Consider the following 20,124-nt stretch of genomic DNA (forward strand, 5'->3'; position numbering starts at 1 on the left):
AATGTAGCAGAATATTCACTTGTGGCTTTGTTACAGGCTCATTACTTTCCACTGCATAGGTAGTCAACACATCTCTTGCTGTTTAAACCAAGCAGTCAGGAATTGTATTGACTTGGTAATACCACATGCAGTTTAGAAGAAAATGATGTTAACTGCATTTATTCCAGTTTTCTATGGATATCATGACAGAATTATCACAAAAATCTTATTTTGCTTGGTAGTAACTTTCACCCCTTACTTCTCAGTCATATTCACTTCATATTAACACTGAACAGTGATAATCAACTTTCATTCATGGTATGGCCATTCAGAAACAATGGTAAGTCCAGGATGGATTGACAACAACATTAGCAAAAGGGTAAATTGGTACTCACCTTACAGAGGATATGTTGAATCGCACATAGGCACTTAAAAAGACTGCTATACCTGTACATTTCAACTTTCAGCCAAAAAGTCTTCTTCTGAAGTGGAAAACACACACAATCATTTACATAAGCACAACTCCACACACGTGACCTCTGTCTCTGTCTGTCCATTGGTCCAGGATACCTCACTGTGGCTGGTTACCGTGTCACCACTGAGAGTATCTCCACTCTTGAGGACGACACCTGCAAACTATTACTGGTAACTTACCCTCCTATATAAATAACACCACCCATTTTCTCCACTGGCTCTACACAGTTCTTGTTCCTTTATCTTACAGTACTCTACTTGTCACTGTTGATGCCACCTCCCTCTATACTAATATCCCCAATACCTGTGCCCTCACTGCCATTGAACACTACCTTTCTCAGTGCCCATCTGATTCCAGACCTACAACCTCCTTCCTAGCCACCATGACCAACTATATTGTCACCCATAATTACTTCTTCTTTGAAGTCATCACCTACAGACAAACCCACAGCATGGCAATGGCCACCCACATGGTACCATTGTATGCTACCCTATCCATGGACCATATAGAGAAATCGTTCCTAACCACACAGAATCCCAAACCCCCTCACCTGGTTCAGATTCATTGATGACATCTTCGTGATCTGGTTCATTTGTGAGAACACCCTATCTAAATTTCTCCAGACACTCAACACCTTCTCCCCTATTCACTTCACCTGGTCCTCCTCAACATAACAAGCCATCTTTCTCAGTGTTGATCTCCACATCAAGGGTGGAGACATCAGTACCTCCATCCTTATCAACCCCATCTATCACCAGCAATATCTCCACTTCAAAAGCTGCCACCCATTTCATGCCAAGAAGACCCATCCATAAGCATAGCCACCTGTGGTTGTTGCATTTGTAGTGATGACAATCCCTCTCCAAATATATCAAAGGTCTCACTGAAGCCTTTATAGACTGAAATTATCATCCCAACATTTTACAGAATGAAATTAACCTCCAAACCTTGTACTGAAACAGATCTCCCATGCCTTGTTTCTATAGTCACTTACCACTTTCCACATATCCACCATCTGGTTACACAGGAGCACTCTCCTCATGACTCAGTACCATCCCAGTCTGGAGCAACTGTATCACATTCTCCATCAGGGTTTAGACTACCTCTCATATCCCGAAATAAGGAATATCCTACCTATTATCTTTCCATCCCTCCCATTGTGGTATTCCACCATCTGTCAAACCTGTGCAATATCTTTGTCCATCCTGCTCCCAATCCCTTGCCTTGTAGCTCATGTGCCTACAGTAGATGCAAGGCTTGTCCGATACATCCTCCCTCTACAAAAATGGTTCAAATGGCTCTAAGAACTATGGGATTTAACATCTGAGGTCATCAGTCCCCTAGACTTAGAACTACATAAACCTAACCAACCTAAGGACATCACACACATCCATGCCCGAGGCAGGACTCAAACCTGTGGCCATAGCAGCAGCGCGGTTCCAGACTGAAGTGCCTAGAACTGCACGGCCACAGCGGCCAGCCTCCCTCTACAGATCACAAGCATTTCCTGTCCTATCAAAGGCAGGGCTGCTTGTGAAAGCTGTAATGTTCTACAAATTAAGCTGCAACTACTGTGCTGCTTTATATGGGCATGACAACTAAGAAGCTGTCTGTCTGCATGAATGACCACCACCAAATTGTGGAGAAGGGACAGCTGGACCACTAAGTTGCTGACATGCTGTCCAACTCAGTGTGCATATCCTAAGTTTCCATAACCCCCATGACCTCAAACTTCACTAGCAACTGTCCTCTACCAACCTGTCCCCTTCCCTGCTTCCATTCCAGCACTACACAGTCTTCTATTCCGTCAATGCACCCACTAGTCTCCCTTCCCCCTTCCCCTTCAAACCTCTCGGCTGCACCTAGTACCGTACCATGTCCCCGCCACATCCCTGCACATTCCACAAGCAGCACTGTGTTTTCACTCACCCCTACCCTGCTATCCCTCCCCATCCTCACCTCATACTTTCTCCATATCACCACCACCCGTGCCAGATTGCAGCTCCCACAGCCGCAGTTGCAGTCCACCGTCTGGCAATGCTGGTCAGAGACAATGGTTAAGTGTGTATGAGTTGGGCTTTTTTTATTGTGTGTGTGTGTGTGTGTGTGTGTGTGTGTGTGTGTGTGTGTGTGTGTGCGTGTGTTTTCTAGAGAAGGCCTTTTGTCTGAAAGCTTAAATGTATAAGTCTTTTTGTTGTACCTGTCTGCAACTCATTGTCTCCTCTATATAGTGAGATCAATGCATCCTTTTCACAATATTGTTGCCATTTAGAAACACACATTCTCATGCTCAGCTGTGTAATAACAATGCAACCCTCTAGTTTCCAAGGTACATGTGCAGTACTGAAATGTTACAGCAACCTGTGCTTACTCTTAAAGTGTGTGAATAATTATTCTCTACATGGAATCATCCAAAGACAGATGAAAGAATCACCATAGAATCATGTATCAATCTTTCACATTACTTCCTGTAACATGAGAATAAGGAAGAAAGAACAGGCTGTAACAAAAAGGGAAGAATCACTACTGATCTCTTAAAGGAGAAAGTTTCTCATGTTTGGTCTTCCTATATCTGCATAAAAACCAGTATATCATACCACTTTTAAAAATCTATAACTTGCAGTAACCACAATATTAATATGAAGCCTGAGCACTCTTTAGCAAAATACACTGCAATTATAAGGCATTAATAAATGTTTGTAGTGTAGCACATTAAAATAAAAATAATTATCTCATCTAGGGAATGATTTTCAGTCGTGGGATTCGTACTGCATTAATATGCCACACAAATTTTAGGTTAATTATGACCTTGTTGTTTATTACAAAAAAAATGGCTGAAGCACTGAATGAACCATAGCAATCCAAAGTAAACTGAGACATAACTAAATTGGAATCCATTGGATGCCTGTGTGCACAGTGATCATCGAATATTCAAATTTAAAAGAATGAAGAAAACAGTTGCAAAATCTGCAAAATAATTGCAGCTCTAGATTTTGATTATAACATAGGAACACACATTCTCATACTCAGCTGTGTAATAACAATGCATCTTTGGTGCATTACCAGAAGTGTCATACAGATGACACTGTGTCAGACCATAAACTTGTGACAAATGACACCAGCCTTTACATGGCAGAAACACTGCGATTGACTGCTGTCCTTATTCAAGTCTGAGACATAATACAACCAATAACTGAGACATCAGTGAGTCAAGAATGAATAATGACTAACTGACAAGTACCGGTACTGATTATTACTGAGCCTCTTTTAGCAATCAATATATTAAATCCTTTGTTTGATTTTTAGCTTTTTTGTATACAAATAATTTTTAGTTATAATATGTGACAATTGAGCCTACAAGTTAGTTAAGTTTAGTTATGAATATAACTTTCTAGTATGGATTTGAAAGAGTGTATAGATTTCTTGTTATTTATCTTTTATAAAGTTTCATAACTGTTTATAAAATTTGGTAAATGTCTTCATTTACATAGTAATTAGTTATGATGAGATATCTTTTTAACACTATTTTATGTTAGTTAACATTCTTTTATATAACAAAAAAAGTCTTCATGTGATGCAGAACAATAAAGCGACTATCACCCACATATTTTTATTCTTATTTGTAAATTACGCAATGAACTGACATTATAAGCCAGGACCAAACAAAATACTCAAATTATTATCACCAGTATTAATCAGTTATACAAAAATAAAAAAATTGTTGCCAAAACTCTGAAATGACAAGTTACAGGGAAAAAAGTGGGTTTATCAGATTCTTCACTAATTAACTAGGTTGTTAAATATACTACAAAATCTAAGGCTTTTACATTACAGTATTTTCCATATTTTCCATGACATAGCTTTTTCACATATTTTGACCAGATGTTTTAATTGTCATTTTTCATTTTGTGTGTTGTTATTTTTATTAATGTTTGCAACTTATTTTAAATTAACTACCAATTAGTCCACATGCAAGGCAAACATTAATTAATGAATAAAATGCAACATCATCACAGTACTAATATTCTACCATGGGTATAGTAGGATCTTACTGTCTCATACCACAGTGGGAGAGTGATAGAAATAACGCATTCTAGCAAATATAGTTGTGACACTCACTGCTGTGAGTCATCAGATGATCAAAACAACTTGCAAAATGATTTAGATAAGATATCTGTATGGTGTGAAAAGTGGCAATTGACCCTGAATAAAGAAAAGTGTGAAGTTATTCACATGAGTACTAAAAGAAATCAGCTAAATTTCGATTACGCGATAAGTCACAGAAATCTGATGGCTGCAAATTCAACTAATTACTTTGGGATTACAATTACAAATAACCTGAATTGGAATGATCACATAGATAATGTTGTGGATAGAGCAAACCAAAGACTGCGATTCTTTGGCAGAACACTTAGAAGGTGCAACAGGTCTACCAAAGAGACTGCTTACACTACGCTTGTGCGCCCTATTCTGGAGTATTGCTGTGCGGTTTGGGATCCGCATCAGGTGGGACTGACGGATAACATCGGAAAAGTTCAAAGAGGGGCAGCTCGTTTTGTATTATTGTGAAATAGGGGAGATAGTGTCACAGACATGATACGTGAATTGGAGTGGCAACCATTAAAACAAAGGTGCTTTTCGTTGCGATGGGATCTTCTCGTGAAATTTCAATCACCAGTTTTCTCCTCTGATTGCAAAAACATTCTGTTGGCACCCACCTGCATAGGGAGAAATGATCATCACAATAAAATAAGAGAAATCAGGGCACGTACAGAAAAATTTAAGTGCTCATTTTTCCTGCGTGCCGTTCGAGAGTGGAACGGTAGAGAGACAGCACGAAGGTGGTTCATTGAACCCTCTGCCAGGCACTTTATTGTGAATAGCAAAGTAATCACGTAGATGTAGATGTAGATGTAGATGTGAGAATTGTTACCGTCTGACAGTTGGAACGACACTAGAGCCCTTAGCAGTTAGAAAACCAGCTGTAAGATTAATCTTTGTTTTTAATTGTTTTGATATTTAATTAACAAAATAGATATTATATTTTTATATTCCAAGCATTTCAAATTAGCAAGAGACATTAACGGTCATGAAATAAATGTAAAAACAAAAATCTCGCTGATTCAGTGACACAAACTAAAACTTATTCATGAAGCATTAGTTTTGAATGTGTGTATAAGTGCAGCTTACTCCATTGAAAGTGAGAGAATATAAGCACATATTTCATGAATGAGAAGTATATATTTTTGTTGATGTCTGTTTTTTTAAATTTTGTTATTATTATTATTATTATTATTATTCCCACATGTGGTTCTGTAGCAGCAAATCTCCAAGGTCATGGAACATTTTAGTCCATTAAATTACAACATAAAAGTAATAATATATAAAATAAAATGTTTATGAACCCAAAAAAAGACAAGCTATAAGTTTTTGTAAATGCAATCAACAATACAACACAGGAATCAGCTTAATTTTTCAAGGAACTCCTGAACAGAATATAAGGAGTGACCCATGACGAAAATCTTCAGTTTTGATTTGAAAGCACGTGGATCTCTGCTAAAATTGTTGAATTCCTGTGATAGCTTACTGAAAATGGATGCAGCAGTACATTGTACACATTTTGGCACAAGAGTGAAGGAAGTGCAATCCAAATGCACATTGGGTTTCCACCTAGTATTAACTTAGTGAGCTGCTAATTCTTGAGAGTAAGCTGATATTGTTAACAAGAAATGGCAGTAAAGAATATATATATTGAGAGGCCAATGTCATACTACCCAGACTAATTAACAGGGGTTGACAAGAGGTTTGCGAACTTCCACCACTTTTGCCTGAACCACCCATTTCTGAGCCAAAAAATATCCTTTGAGAATGGGAAGAGTTACCTCAAAATATAATACCATAGAACATAAGCAAATGAAAATAAGCAAAGTAGACTACTTTTCATGTTGAACTATCACTTACTTCAGATATTGTTCAAATAGTAAAAATGGCAGCATTAAATCTTTGAACAAGATCCCGAATGTGGGCTTTCCTCAACAGTTTACTGTCTATCTGAACACCTAGAAATTTGAACTGTTCAGTTTCACTAATCATATACCCATTCTATGAAATTAAAATTTCAGATTTTCTTCAAACTGTAAAAACTTGAGTCTTACTGTGATTTAGCTTTGGTTTATTTTCTGCAAGCCATGACATTATGTCATGAGCTTTACTACTTGAAACAGTGCACACATCATCCTTTACTGCCAAGAAAGTGCAATCAGCAAACGCAAAGAATTTAGAATAAAAAAAAAATGGTTCAAATGGCTCTGAGCACTATGCGACTTAACTTCTGAGGTCATCAGTCGCCTAGAACTTAGAACTAATTAAACCTAACTAACCTAAGGACATCACACACATCCATGCCCGAGGCAGGATTCGAACCTGCGACCGTAGCGGTCGCTCGGTTCCAGGCTGTAGCGCCTAGAACCGCACGGCCACTCCGGCCGGCAATTTAGAATCACCTGTAATAGTAGAGAGCATAGCATTTACACTGAGGCACCAAAGAAACTGGTATAGGCATGTGTATTCAAGTACCAAGATATATAAACAGGCAGAATATGGTGCTGTGGCTGGCAATGCCTGTATAAGATAACAAATGTCTGGCACAGTTGTCAGATCAGTTTCTACTGCTAAAATGGCAGATTAGCAGCATTTGAGTGAGTTTAAACATGGTCTTACAGTTGGCGCACAAGCAGTGGGACACAGAAACTCCGATGGACTGGCGATTTTCTCATACGACCATTTCACAAGTGTACTGTGAATATCAGGAATACAGTAAAACATCAAATCTCTGACATCGCTATGGCCGGAAAAAGATCCTGCAAGAACAGGACCAATGATGACTGAAGAGAATTGTTCAGCATGACAGAAGTGCAACCATTCTGCAGATTGCTGCAGATTTCAATGATGGGCATCAACAAGTATCAGCATGTGAAGCGTTCAACAAAATATCATTGATGTAGGCTTTTGGAGCAGAAGGCCCTATCGTGTACCCTCGATGAGTGCACAACACAAAGATTTACATCTCCCCGGGCCGATCAACACTGACATTGGGCTGTTGATGACTGGAAACATGTTGCCTGGTCGGACAAGTCTCATTTAAAATTGTATTGAACGGATGGACATATACGGGTATGGAGACAATCTCATGAATCCACAGACCCGCAAATCAGCAGGGGACTGTTCAAGCTGGTAGAGGCTCTGTAATGGTGTGGGGCATGTGTAGTTGGAGTGGTGAGGGGCTCCTGATATGTTTAGATACAATTCTGATGGGTGATACGTACGTAAGAATCCTGTCTAATCACCTGCATCCATTCTGTGCATCTCTGCGTACCCCCCATTTAACCGTCCCTACTCAGACCCTACGTTACAGCCATTCTCAACACTGTGGATAATGACATTCTGTCTATTGTTAAAGTAAAAGGTGAGCCAGTTGTGAGATACTCCCCATATTCCATAATGGTCCAACTTCTGGAGCATATTTTGTGATTAACCTTAGTTAAATCAAAAGCATTTGAAACCTTTTGTTTAATCCATCCAGTCTCTCACAGAGAAAAGAGAATATAGCATTTTCAGTTGTTAAACTACTTCTAAAACCAAACTATACATTTGATAGGAAATTATGTGAAATAAAATGATCAATTATCCTTACATACACACCTTTTCAATATCTTACATTATAGGCCCCTTCCCTGACACATAATAGTTTTATGTGGAATCTAATGATTCTTACACTTCAGCTGACTCACCAACATCTTCATAAATGCAATCACTTTTGCTTCAAAAGCAAATGTATAGAAGACTCTTGCTGTCAATGCCTCAGATGCAGTGACAGTTGTGAATTTGGTGTCTTTTGTGTTAGGAAAAAGTTTTATTGTTTTTGACATTTTATTACTAAGTCGGTGTGGTTTTCCCTTCAGCTGTAGTTGTGGTGGTTTATTTGGTATTTTAAATAATGCAGGTGTTGTATTTTTATACAAGTTTCCTATGTTCCACATGCACAGATTTAACAGGAAGTGTAGTTATGAGTACTTCACATTATTGAGTAGATATACAAAGTCTTTTGCAACAGGCCATGTACTCTGTTGCTTACCAGTCTTTTTTGTTCTTAAAATAAAATTACATTCTTCAGTATATATGTGTACATTACAAAGAATTGTAAATAAGCTGAATAAGCTGTATTGTTTCATACCTACTAGTGTAATTTATTAGCTAGTGTTGATTTTCAAGCCACTACATTTTCTCCCTGTTAAGAAAAAGAGAGAGAGAGAGGAGGAGGAGGAAAAAACTGTTACAAATCAATATAAATTGCACTATTTGCGCTCAACCATCATCATATTCATAAGTGAAGCTTTCTGTTCACCTGGAACATCATCAACATAGAAACTAACTTGATTGCTTTATCAACTGAATAAAACTTTGGTTCAAAAGGAGGGAAATATACCTGTAGAAATACCTTTCTGGCTATCCAGACAGACAAAAGTACCTGATGAGAGCCAGAAACACATTTTTCAAAACCACACAGGCAGTATGTTAATATAACCCTTCTGAATTTTATATTTTACACCATAATACTTGCAAAAAATGTGATCAGTCAAATCCTTATCTAACCAACCAACTGAACAACTAGCCAGCCAACTAATAACTGACTGCTGTGCACAAACAAGGGATTAATTTAACTAATGCAACTTGCTACCCTGCAATAAAAGCTATATTGACCCAGAGGCCTACTGTTCCTAATGCACATCTAGAATGTCCAATACAAACATAAATCCACCACTGATGTTTACAGTACCACTAGAAGACTATTATCCTTTGTGTTCCAAAAACAAACAAACATGTATGTTATTTTGCACTACTATCAAGTTTCCAAACTACTGAAAATTGTAGAAGTTCACAAATATTTCAGTTCATTTATGTTTAAGATTAAGTTTAATGATAAACATATGTATAAATATTTTAGCAGAGATATTTGTTGTTCTGTAACATCAAAATTTACAACCAGTTTTATGTTCTTTAGGGAAACTAGAAGGAGCACCGGTTACTCCTGTGCAAACAGCGAACAGTTATTATAGTCCACTAGTAGCAGTGGCTATTCTGGCTGCAATCTCAACACTAGCTGCTGTTATTCTGTTGTTGGTTCTACTACGGAAGCATGGTCAAAACAAGGCTGCCATCTCAGCTGGTCGCAAGTCCCAGTCTGCTTACGACAATCCTTCTTACAAGGTAGAAATCCAGCAAGAAACAATGGGTATGCTCCTGTCTCATATCTGTACCTAGTGTCTCTAACTTGGTTTCTGTTATCCATTAAACATTTTTAACCTTTACAACATTTGTCAAGATTACTATATAGCTTATTGACAGTTATCAATACAAAACATAAAGTCTTGATTTTTCATCCTTCATACACACAGAGCACAAAATAGGTATCATCTTTATGATAAAGATGCAAACAGTCTGGTTCAAAACTGAGAGCAGTAGGATATCAACTTGTTGTTGGACTGTGTGTTCACAGTGCATCAGAAACAACTCTTGCAGCTAGATGAACAATGCACATTTAAAAAAGAAGTGAAGAATGCACAATTCTTTTAGCTGTAAAAAGCGCATGGATGAATAAATTTAGAAGCTGATCACCATTACCGATAATGGATCAGAACACCTGTTTCCCTAAAACATAGTATCAGCTGCTATAAATGGGATATTGTGAGTGCCCCTTCTTTCCTTTCTAATCTGAGCTACTACTCAGTTTTTTATTCCACCTCCACAGATGAGTGGTAAGCTGTCTGACTGCCATGTGGAGTACCTGCACTCAGTTCACAATACTGCCATGGATCTCTCCTGCAAAGGAGGACTGGAATGGTGTTCACTCAGATGTGAGATGCCACCCGAGTAGCTGCCTGAAAACGAAGCAACAGATCCAAGATCTGAATAGCTGATGACATCTAGGAGAGTAATGAGATGAACCGATGCCTCTCTATAGCATATCCAAATGACACCATATGGCAGAGAATTGGGCAGTGGCAGTTGAGCATTGCACGGTTCCTCTGGGTCTGAGCACAGAGTTTAGTTTCTTTTCTTTTCCTTCATTTTTTCATTTCTTTTTTATGACTGTGCATATTTTTTCATATCAGGCTTGAAAAAAAATTACCAAATCACTTTCTAAGGATGTACAGCAGTCATAATGCACCTTGAATCAACAGTTTTTGAGTGGTAAACAATGTCTAGCATTTCAGAATTACTCACTTCACTATTTTGCACACACATTTGCACCCACACTAAAAAGTTCATTGTAAAATAATGCTACTTTTACATAAATGTGTATGTATTCTCAATAATCAGTTTTAATTTCGAAGACCATTTATGAAATGCGATTAATATTCTTTCCACACTGTCCATCTAATGGATATACTGAAAATCTCCAATTTGAAACACATGCATAAATATGCAGAAAGCATAACTTACAGCCACTGTTACATCATAAATTTTCAGCCATTCAAAAGTCTATGACAGTCATCTTAATGCACCTTCAGGTATTCCACAGAAAGCTCAGCAAAGCAGCAGACACTATTCCTTGATATTCCCTGAAGGAGGTCTTATTTCAGGGTGAAGTACAAAACTTCAACATTTGTGGATTAAATAATTCCATTGTAGAATGTCGATTCCTTAAAATGAGATATCAAAATTTCCTGGTTACTTCCACTGCTACAAATTAAAAATAGTCCAAACTGAAAACCTATTTGATAAAAAGAAATGATTGTTAGTTACCAACATGGTGGTGAAAAGAATTTACAGGTAGGTCAAACATGGTAATTGGTTGTCTATATAGACTGCCCACCTATGAAACATTTTAGGGAAAACTTTCAGAAGGTTGCACATAAATTTCCTGGTCACATTATATTACCAGGGTTGCAATAAGTTCTGGAAATCAGGGAATACAGGGAATTTCAAAAGTGTCAGGGAAATTTGAAAAAAAGCACTGGAAAAATTATCTCAGTAGATGAAATGGTTTGTTTACTGAGATGTTGCTTTCCTACTCCCTCATTCTTACTGCTTCTCCACTTTATATTACTCCCCTGGCCCTGCAGTCAGTTCTGCCACCACATCTTGCTGCTAGCCTAGCAGTTGCTGACAAGAAACAGGGAGGTGTGAGAAGTGTTTTATTTGAATCTGATTCTCAGAGACTGTTGACACAGCAGCTGGAGACAGCAGCCATGTGCACATGAGTTGTGTCTGAGTGATTGTGTGAATATTTGTGTGCGCTCTCATTTTCTGACAAAGGCTGTGACCAAAAATTTAGTTGTGAGAATTGTGATTGTAGCTGTCTGTGACTCAGCGATCATCTTTACGGTAAGTTGCTACCTATCCCCATTAGAGTTTATTCTCAGAGTATTTGTACAAGTTACCTGTTGCATCGATTGATCACTGTGGTCTCATTTAATCCACATGGTGTCTTGACACATGAATAGTTGGCCAAATGAGTGGACTTCCATGATGGGCTAAAATCACAGGCCATTTCTGTGGGTATCTCTAATGGTTCAGGCCTGAATCTAAAGCCCATTGTTTCCCAGTAATGTGCAGGCCTGCCTATCTAGTCTCACTGATCTGCCTGCAGGCCAGATCTGTTTTTGTGTGATGTAATGCAGCAGATTTTCATGGTTTATTCGTGGAGCTAGGACTGCTGTGCTCCTCAGCAGACCAGAGGCCACAGGCGATGGATTTCAGGAATTCCAGCTGTCTCACCACAAGTACATTGTACATTGCAGCTATTTATAGACATTCTATTTATTCTAGTACATTTTGGCACTTTGAAAGTAGTTTATATATTACAAAGTATGGACGACAAGAATAAGAAAATTGTGGCAGTTCAAATGGTTCAAATGGCTCTGAGCAATATGGGACTCAACTGCTGAGGTCATTAGTCCCCTAGAACTTAGAACTAGTTAAACCTAACTAACCTAAGGACATCACACACATCCATGCCCGAGGCAGGATTCGAGCTTGCGACCGTAGCGGTCGTGTGGTTCCAGACTGGAGCGCCTAGAACTGCTCGGCCACTCCAGCCAGCCTACTAAGGAGACAAATCAAATTACCAACTGGGAGACTTAAGTGATGAAGGCAGGTAGTAGGGGCAGACAGGAAATCGTGTAGAATCTTTTAAATGCCTCAGCTGGAAATCAACTTGAGCAGTCAACCGGAGAACTGACTTTACAGGAATACAAACAGGTCCTAACTTTTTGACTCAATTAATGTAGAGCAGGGAATCAGTGGCCATAATGTCATTTTAGCATCATTGGCTACATGTGTAAATAGAAATGTAAAGAATGGTAGGAAGATATTTCTGGTTAGTAAGTATGAGAAATAACAGAGTTCAAATTATTTGAGAAGCCAACACGAAACACTCATCTCTGAATGAAAATGTCAAGTGTAAATGGACGAAGTTCAGGAGCATTGAACAATATATCTTAGATACAGATGTGCTGAGCAAATATGAGAAGGATGGGAAAGAACCATCACTGTTTCACAGTTTCACAGCCATGTCAAAAGGTGCTCCCAAAACAAAGAGAACATCACCACAGATATAAATGTAGCTGAAGGTTTTGAACAAATTAAAACTGAATGAAGCTACTGTAGCAACCAGTGACTTAGCCATTATGTTGGGTGGTGCATGAGGGCATATTGAGGTCAGGAGGTAGACCTTTAACCAATCTAGGGTGTGGGTGAGATGGTTGGATGCCTGTTTGAGAGCCCACTGGGGAATCAGTGAAATAGCATTAAAGAACGAAACATCTGGTGGTCAATATACAACAGTTGATGTGACAAGGTTCCAGGTCCCCAATGGCACCAGGGTAGTAGCAGTGAGCACCCAGCCAGGAAGGCATTAATGTCAGCATGTGGCCCATGTTGTCATGGCATGGATGACAGAGGCAACCTGACGTTGCTGAGGTGTCAGGATGTCTACCATTCATCAGCCACTCTGCCCAGCTACAGCTGTGCACAGGGTGTACAGAGGCAAGCTAAATTACACTGTGGCCACTGGACAGGAGAGGCATGGGAGTCTGCCAGAGGGGCAGAGTTGGGCAGAGGAGATGATTGTATGGCTACACATCAAGGCTTGTGCTGGAGGCCACCAAGTGATCCTCTGGTTGATGGTGCTAGGTTTGCCACATCGGACATGGACGCTATTAGCTGCAGCCCTGCTGTTCATGCAAAGTCCCCAGGTGGGGCTTGCAGCAACGTGGGAGCTACTAGAATGCTAGATAAGCATATGGTTGACCACCATAGGTCCCTTCTCAAAGATGGCCGACTGCAGACTGAGAGTACTTCAACTGAAAATGAACAATGATGGCACCTAAGGACTTTCAGTTAATTAGAAGCCAACATATACAGATTTACATTTATGTGCAAATAGCTGCACCATCCTTCCCTGATGGTGACTGTTCTAAAACTTTTGATTTGCAGAACACACGTCATTGCTGATGAGACCAATCTACAGGATGAGCTGCCCTCCACCAAAACAGCAGCACTTTTCAGTTCTGTCAGATATGACTTAATACTCTGCAAGGTTCGGGTTTACAAGATCCCTTGCAGGTGTGGCCTTTCAAATCAGACAGATGATTTGTACAGACATTAAAAGATGTATGAAATACTGTAGGTACACACTGCTGTTACAGCCCAATAACTTGGTTGTGGCTTTGACACCAGTCACTGAATGCTGTACAAAAATGTCAAAATTCCACTGTCAGCTTCATCGTTTTGGAACTCGGTCATGAAAGGAGCAGTTGAAATTTGTTTGGCAACAATTTTATTGATGGAGGTAGCAGTTTCAGCTTGGACAAGTCATGGAATATAACACTTTTTTTAAAATAAATTTGCAATGTCACCATAGTGCAGCTCTTAATGATGATCTACATCCCAACCTGGATCAGATGTACAGCCACAGATTTAATTCATGCATATTTCTTTGCCACTCATCAATGTGTCTGCCATTTGTGCAGCTGTTGTGGCTTGCGCAGTGAAGCAATCTGAGGGTTTAAAAGGATTGAACAAGAACTATAGCAACAGTCTGTTGGCTCACTCTGAAAATGGCCAAAATATATATAGCCAAAGTATTATAAGAAGAAACAGAATTTATGCTGCTCTAGCCCCGAAATTTAATGGAGGTCCTGTTTGTTTGAAAATAAGAGGGGAGGATGCAGGGTATCTCAGTAAGGTACCTGCAACATACCACATATTTTCAATGTTATAATGAATGGAGTTATACGAGCAGTAAAGTGGGAGGACCATACAATAAATGTATTAGTTATATGCATTTCTGAAAGAACAGACACTGTTGATGATCCACAGCTGTACAAAATACTTCATAATTAATTCACTGGCCACAAATTCCTTTACAACACCTGCATTAGGTACAGATTTACTACCCAATAGTGGCATATTATTTATTTATTTATTTATTTAATTTATCCATCCGTTGACAATAAACATTGTATGGATGTTGTCAAGCCATTTCAAAGAAATTGACACAAACAATATATACGTAAAAAAGTACAAAACAAAATAATACAAAGAGGTTAATAATAATACAATGTAAGTAATATAGCCTATATACATCCCTGCTTGTTATTTTAAATGCATAGTCTGTTTTTAATAAGGCTTTACTTTTGTCCTCCTTAAATGGCAAGTCCTTATAGACACAACACTGCGTAAGTGTGTGTGTGTGTGTATATATATATATATATCACACAACAGCTGTCCTTTAAGTATGTAAATGTAATGAATGATTACATACATATTGAGTATTTTCCATTTTGCCTTTATAAATATCATCAGAAAAAAATTTATTGACCTACATAGTCATTTACACAATAAAAACATTGTTCTACTAGAAATTTTTTAAATTCTGTTTTAAATTTGTAATCATCTTCTAACTGCCTGATGTTGACTGGCAGTGCATTGTACAGTTTTGCACCGATATGGCTCACATGCCTTTGTGTATTCGTTCTTTTTGTTCGCTGAGTATGGAGAGCTGCACTATTATGGGTATTGTAGTTATGAAAGTCGGCATTTGTCTGAAAATCTGGAATGTGGGTCCTGACATACAATACGCATTTGTATATGTATAATGATGGTACAGTATGTATTCTAAGCTTTTTGAATATGGGTTTGCAGTGCGTCTGTGGATGACTGTGAGTTATTATTCGGATGGCCCTCTTCTGCAACAACAAAATTTGTTTTAGGCGCCCTATTGTGGAACCCCAAAATATTATTCCGTATGTGGCAAGAGATTGAAAATAACCGAAATATGCCATTCTGGCACCCTCTGAGGTACAAACATTTGCAATAATTCTGAGAGCAAAACAGGCTGAATTAAGTTTCTGTGCAAGTTTTATTACGTGATCATTAAAGTTTAAGTTTTCATCCACATTAATCCCCAGCAATTTTGTGGATGTCACTCTGTCTAAGGCTTTGTCACCCCACACCAGATCGAGATTTACATTTTGACATCTTTTCCCAAACTGCATATAATTTGTTTTATTTATATTCAATGTCGACCTGTTTGCATTGAGCCAAGAGTGGATGTAATTTAGTACTTTATCAGCAGTTGTTGGTAGCAATTCCTTTGGTGCACTTATTATCACACTAGTATCATCTGCAAATATTATTGCTTTGGCTGCATCATCTGAGGTGTGAAAATAATTTACATAGACAAGAAACAATATGGGCCCTAGGATGCTGCCTTGTGGTACTCCTATTTCTACATTTTTTGCGTCTGATACTGAATTTATTTTGTGGTTGGAGTAAGTTGATGTCAGTCCTACAACCTGTGTTCTGTTTTTTAGGTATGATTCAAACCATTTTTTTCCTATCCCATGTATACCCAAAGATTCCAATTTTTCTAAGAGAATGTCCTGGTTCACAGTGTCAAAAGCTTTGGAGAGGTCTAAATTTACTCCTACTACACTGTAATCTTTTTCTAGATTTTTGATTATTTGTTCAGTGTAGCACATTACTGCTGTTTCGGTATTTTTACGTGCTTGGAAGCCATGCTGATTTCTGTTACGTAAATTATGGTCATTTAGATATGTGTTGATTCAGTGCTTCATCAGATTTTCTAATATTTTTGAAAATGCTGGGAGGAGAGATATTGGGCGGTAGTTTTCTACCTTATACTTGTCGCCGTTTTTAAATAATGGCTTCACTTTCGAAATTTTCAGCCTTTCTGAAAAGGCTCCTTCACTGAATGAGCACCTCCATTTTTGGTATTTTTTCTACAATATTGGCTTGCCAACTTAAACGGATGAATATTAATGCTACTTAGTTCAAAACTTCTGCACCAATGCTCCACAATGCACATGCAGTCAATATTTGCACTGTTCATAGCTACCTCAAGTTCTAATGATTTATTTCTAAGACACTGAATGTTTAAGCTTAGAATCTGCAGGTGATGGGGATGAGAACTGGTTACATTTATATTTACATTTTGTGGTGTCATACTCCGTTCCTTGCCCTGGCGAGGTACCAAAAATCCTCTGGAAGGACAGGTTTTCTGCACCTTGTAGGTCGTTCACTGGGATATGGTGAGTTGCTTGCTGCTGCTGCTGGTGTAGCTCCCGGCGTCATTGATGCTGTCCTTTCTGTTGATGTTGTTGTTGCTGTTGTTGTTTATGCTGGGCCAGTACTTGAACCCAGATTTCCCAGTTATTGCAAGCTGCCACCTTAACCACTTCGGCAATCTGTGCACACTCTCCAGGTTGACACAAGCTTCTACATATCATACTGTCTACATCCTTATATTATAGTCCACTAAGGCGATGAATTTAGCCGACTACAGTATAAAGATGTAGACAGTAAGACATGTGGAAATATGTCAGTGTGGGCAGTGCGCACAGACAGCCAAAGTGTTAAAAATGAACACTCACAATTAGCAGGAAATCAAGTTTCAAATCCCAGTCCAGCACTATTGGGTAGTAGATCTAAACCTAATTCAGTTGTTGTCAAGGAATTCATACAGTGAATTAATTTCAAAGAAATGCATTACTGTTTGCTGATGATATAAGTGTAAAGAAATAATGCAAGATGAAACCCACAGTAGAGTTTTTGCAAAAAGAATTTAAGAGAATGTGACTTACCATCATCAAAACAAAAAGTGCTAGTTTGGCAATGAGGGGAGATCCAGATTATTTAATTTGAAAGTTAAACAAATCCTGAAGTGTGCAATAGATTACAACTAGCTTCCATGTTCTACAACACCACCTGACAAACTATTCACAATTTAGAACAGAGTTTATACACATCTCCAAATATTAAATAAAACTTTTTTCAAATGTTGATGTATGAGTTATTGCAGCAATACTGGCTATATCAGCTAGCAATCACTGTAACAAATTTCCTCTACACCTGCAGCTGGAGAACTGGTGAGGACATAAAAAGAAAGAGGGAGAGAAAGAGAAAATACTAAAGAGTCAGGGGTGAGATGTGGGCTTGAGGACACAGTGGAAACACTGTTGACAATAAAGAATGACTTTATTTGACTCCAATACATGATGTGTAGCAGCTCTGCAAGGCAAACGCACCTCTCTCTCATATACCTGGATGGCTCTGAAATATGGGTGGTAGTGTCCACTCAAGATGATGAACAAGCACTCTGTGATGCTGACAGCAGGTCCACAGTAGGCCAGCAGCCTTTAGAGGTCACAGCCATTGACGTCAATGGCACGTTACTATCCTTGGCGTTGTGAAGCCCTGGCGGCCTCTCGCTCTGCATTCATCACTGTGGCTGCTTGTGGAGATGGCTATGTACGGGGTTCAACTTGCTGCCCTTTGGGAAGAATCAGACTGTGGCTGGCACTGAGGTGTCAAATCCCACTAGGAACGCAGCATCAGCAGCAGCAGGAATGGAGGGCAGGTCAGTGGGATGGTGGCACCAAGTCACATGAAGGGCTTAGTGTTGCTGGCAGATGCAGCGTGGTTCCATACCATGGGCTGCTGCTGATGTCCCCATCATCTCACTATCCTATGTAGCTTTGGCACTGTAGGGGTGCTGCTGCTCCGTGGTGATATTAGGCCCTCTGCCTCAAAATTAATGTTTATTTATATGCTTCTGGCATTCATTTGTTTCACTAAAACCTGGTACCTAATCACATCACCAATTACAAGAGACTTGTGCTGGTGTCGTGATACCATCCTGCTTGCCATGCGGTTACCACTGTGTGGTGCAATTTGCTGCTGCACTCGGCTATCTTTGTCTTGCTACCCCTCGTGTGTTTCTTATTGTGACCCACATGTAACAGAACTGGTGCCTTCTGATTCAAGGCTGCTAATTTTTCTTACTGTTGCTAAAGACTTATTATTCTTGTTCAAAGACTGGGTAATGACACCACAGTGTGCCCCTCCACAGAGAAGATATGGTCCCTTGGGTGTCACTTTGTTACAATTCTCCACTATAATTTCCTTTACCCTTAAACTGTAAAACAAGAACATCATACTAAATTGGCTAATCTTAACTACTATGCAATTAATGTATTAATTCAGAGTTTTGTAAATCTATTTTTCATCCCTCGCTTGTGGAGTTTATTCTGCAGGAACTTGAAGTACGGCTGGATCACATTTTTGCACGGCTTGTCATTTCAAATACTTTGGAGCTAAGCAAAGCAAAATCAGAGTTACACTGGCACTAGGAACTGTGACACTCCAAAAGGTCCAGTTACCTGATGTCTAGTATCCCAATGCTGTTACACATGCTGCAACAATTGCTCTGCAGTGATCTATCCCTCCTGTACTGGTATTAACAGTCCCAGCTCAGTTTCTAGGTGTCATTAAGGATAGTAAGATTCTGTTTGGGCAACATCTATAGAGGTTTGTGTGGCCCATATAGCTGAGGCTGTCACATTCAACAGAGTAACTCGCATCATATTAGCTACTAAATGAAACACATATGGGGATCGGGATGTTATGTACGGTAATATCGAACCCAACATTAAGTATTCGGTCGTTTATAATGAATTAATTTTATTTTGATCGTGTCAGTACAAACACAACCGCTCGAATACAGAGTTCAGAACACACTGAGATCAACAGTTTTCAAAGAAGTTCGTTCTCAAACGTGATGCGGTCGATAACCGCCGGTAGTGCAGAGCACGGTAAGGATGATGAGAGGTATGTGTATACCCGGCCGGCTGATGGCGCAGGTGCGCGTGACCGATTGTGTCGTCGCAGGGGCTAGTGCGAGGCGCGATCAGACCGTTTCTCGATGTCTTGGTAGGCACGACCAGCGGAGGGATGGAGGCACGGAAGGTGTCCACAGGTTGACCGTGCCATGCTGCTGATGGCATGGTGGAAGCAGAAGGCAGCGGTGCGTCGGTGGGGAGAACATCGTCGTGCCGAGGCTGTGCGGCGCAGCGGGGTTTTGATCCGATCAAAGGCGCGGAGTGCGTCGAAGATGCGATGCGATGCGATGTATTGCCAAAGTATTTGCCGGCGAGCACCGTGGTAATGACGGAGTTATAGAGGCGCTTGATGTCGCAGCAGGGGAGGAAACAGCAAGCTGCACATGACTGACCTTGGCGGTGGATGACTTCGGTGTAGACGGAAGTGTCACCTCAGAGTCCATAGACGGTGAGTGTGTTACA

The 20,124-nt window shown here is 39.5% G+C and overlaps 1 protein-coding gene across 3 annotated transcripts in view; it reads left to right on the forward strand.

The window, feature by feature from the left end:
- LOC124608658 (putative epidermal cell surface receptor) overlaps positions 1-20,124 on the forward strand; it is a 412,883-nt gene that overhangs the window by 377,426 nt on the left and 15,333 nt on the right. For 2 of the 3 annotated variants that reach the window (XM_047140004.1, XM_047140006.1), the window contains one exon: positions 9,516-9,721. In XM_047140004.1, the coding sequence (XP_046995960.1) occupies positions 9,516-9,721 (206 nt within the window). Of the gene's footprint in view, positions 1-9,515; positions 9,747-20,124 lie in introns of all 3 variants that reach the window. The other variant, XM_047140005.1, reaches the window with a different exon arrangement.

This window comes from Schistocerca americana, chromosome 1 (assembly GCF_021461395.2).
Source record: "Schistocerca americana isolate TAMUIC-IGC-003095 chromosome 1, iqSchAmer2.1, whole genome shotgun sequence".
NCBI classification, from domain to species: Eukaryota; Metazoa; Arthropoda; class Insecta; order Orthoptera; family Acrididae; genus Schistocerca; species Schistocerca americana.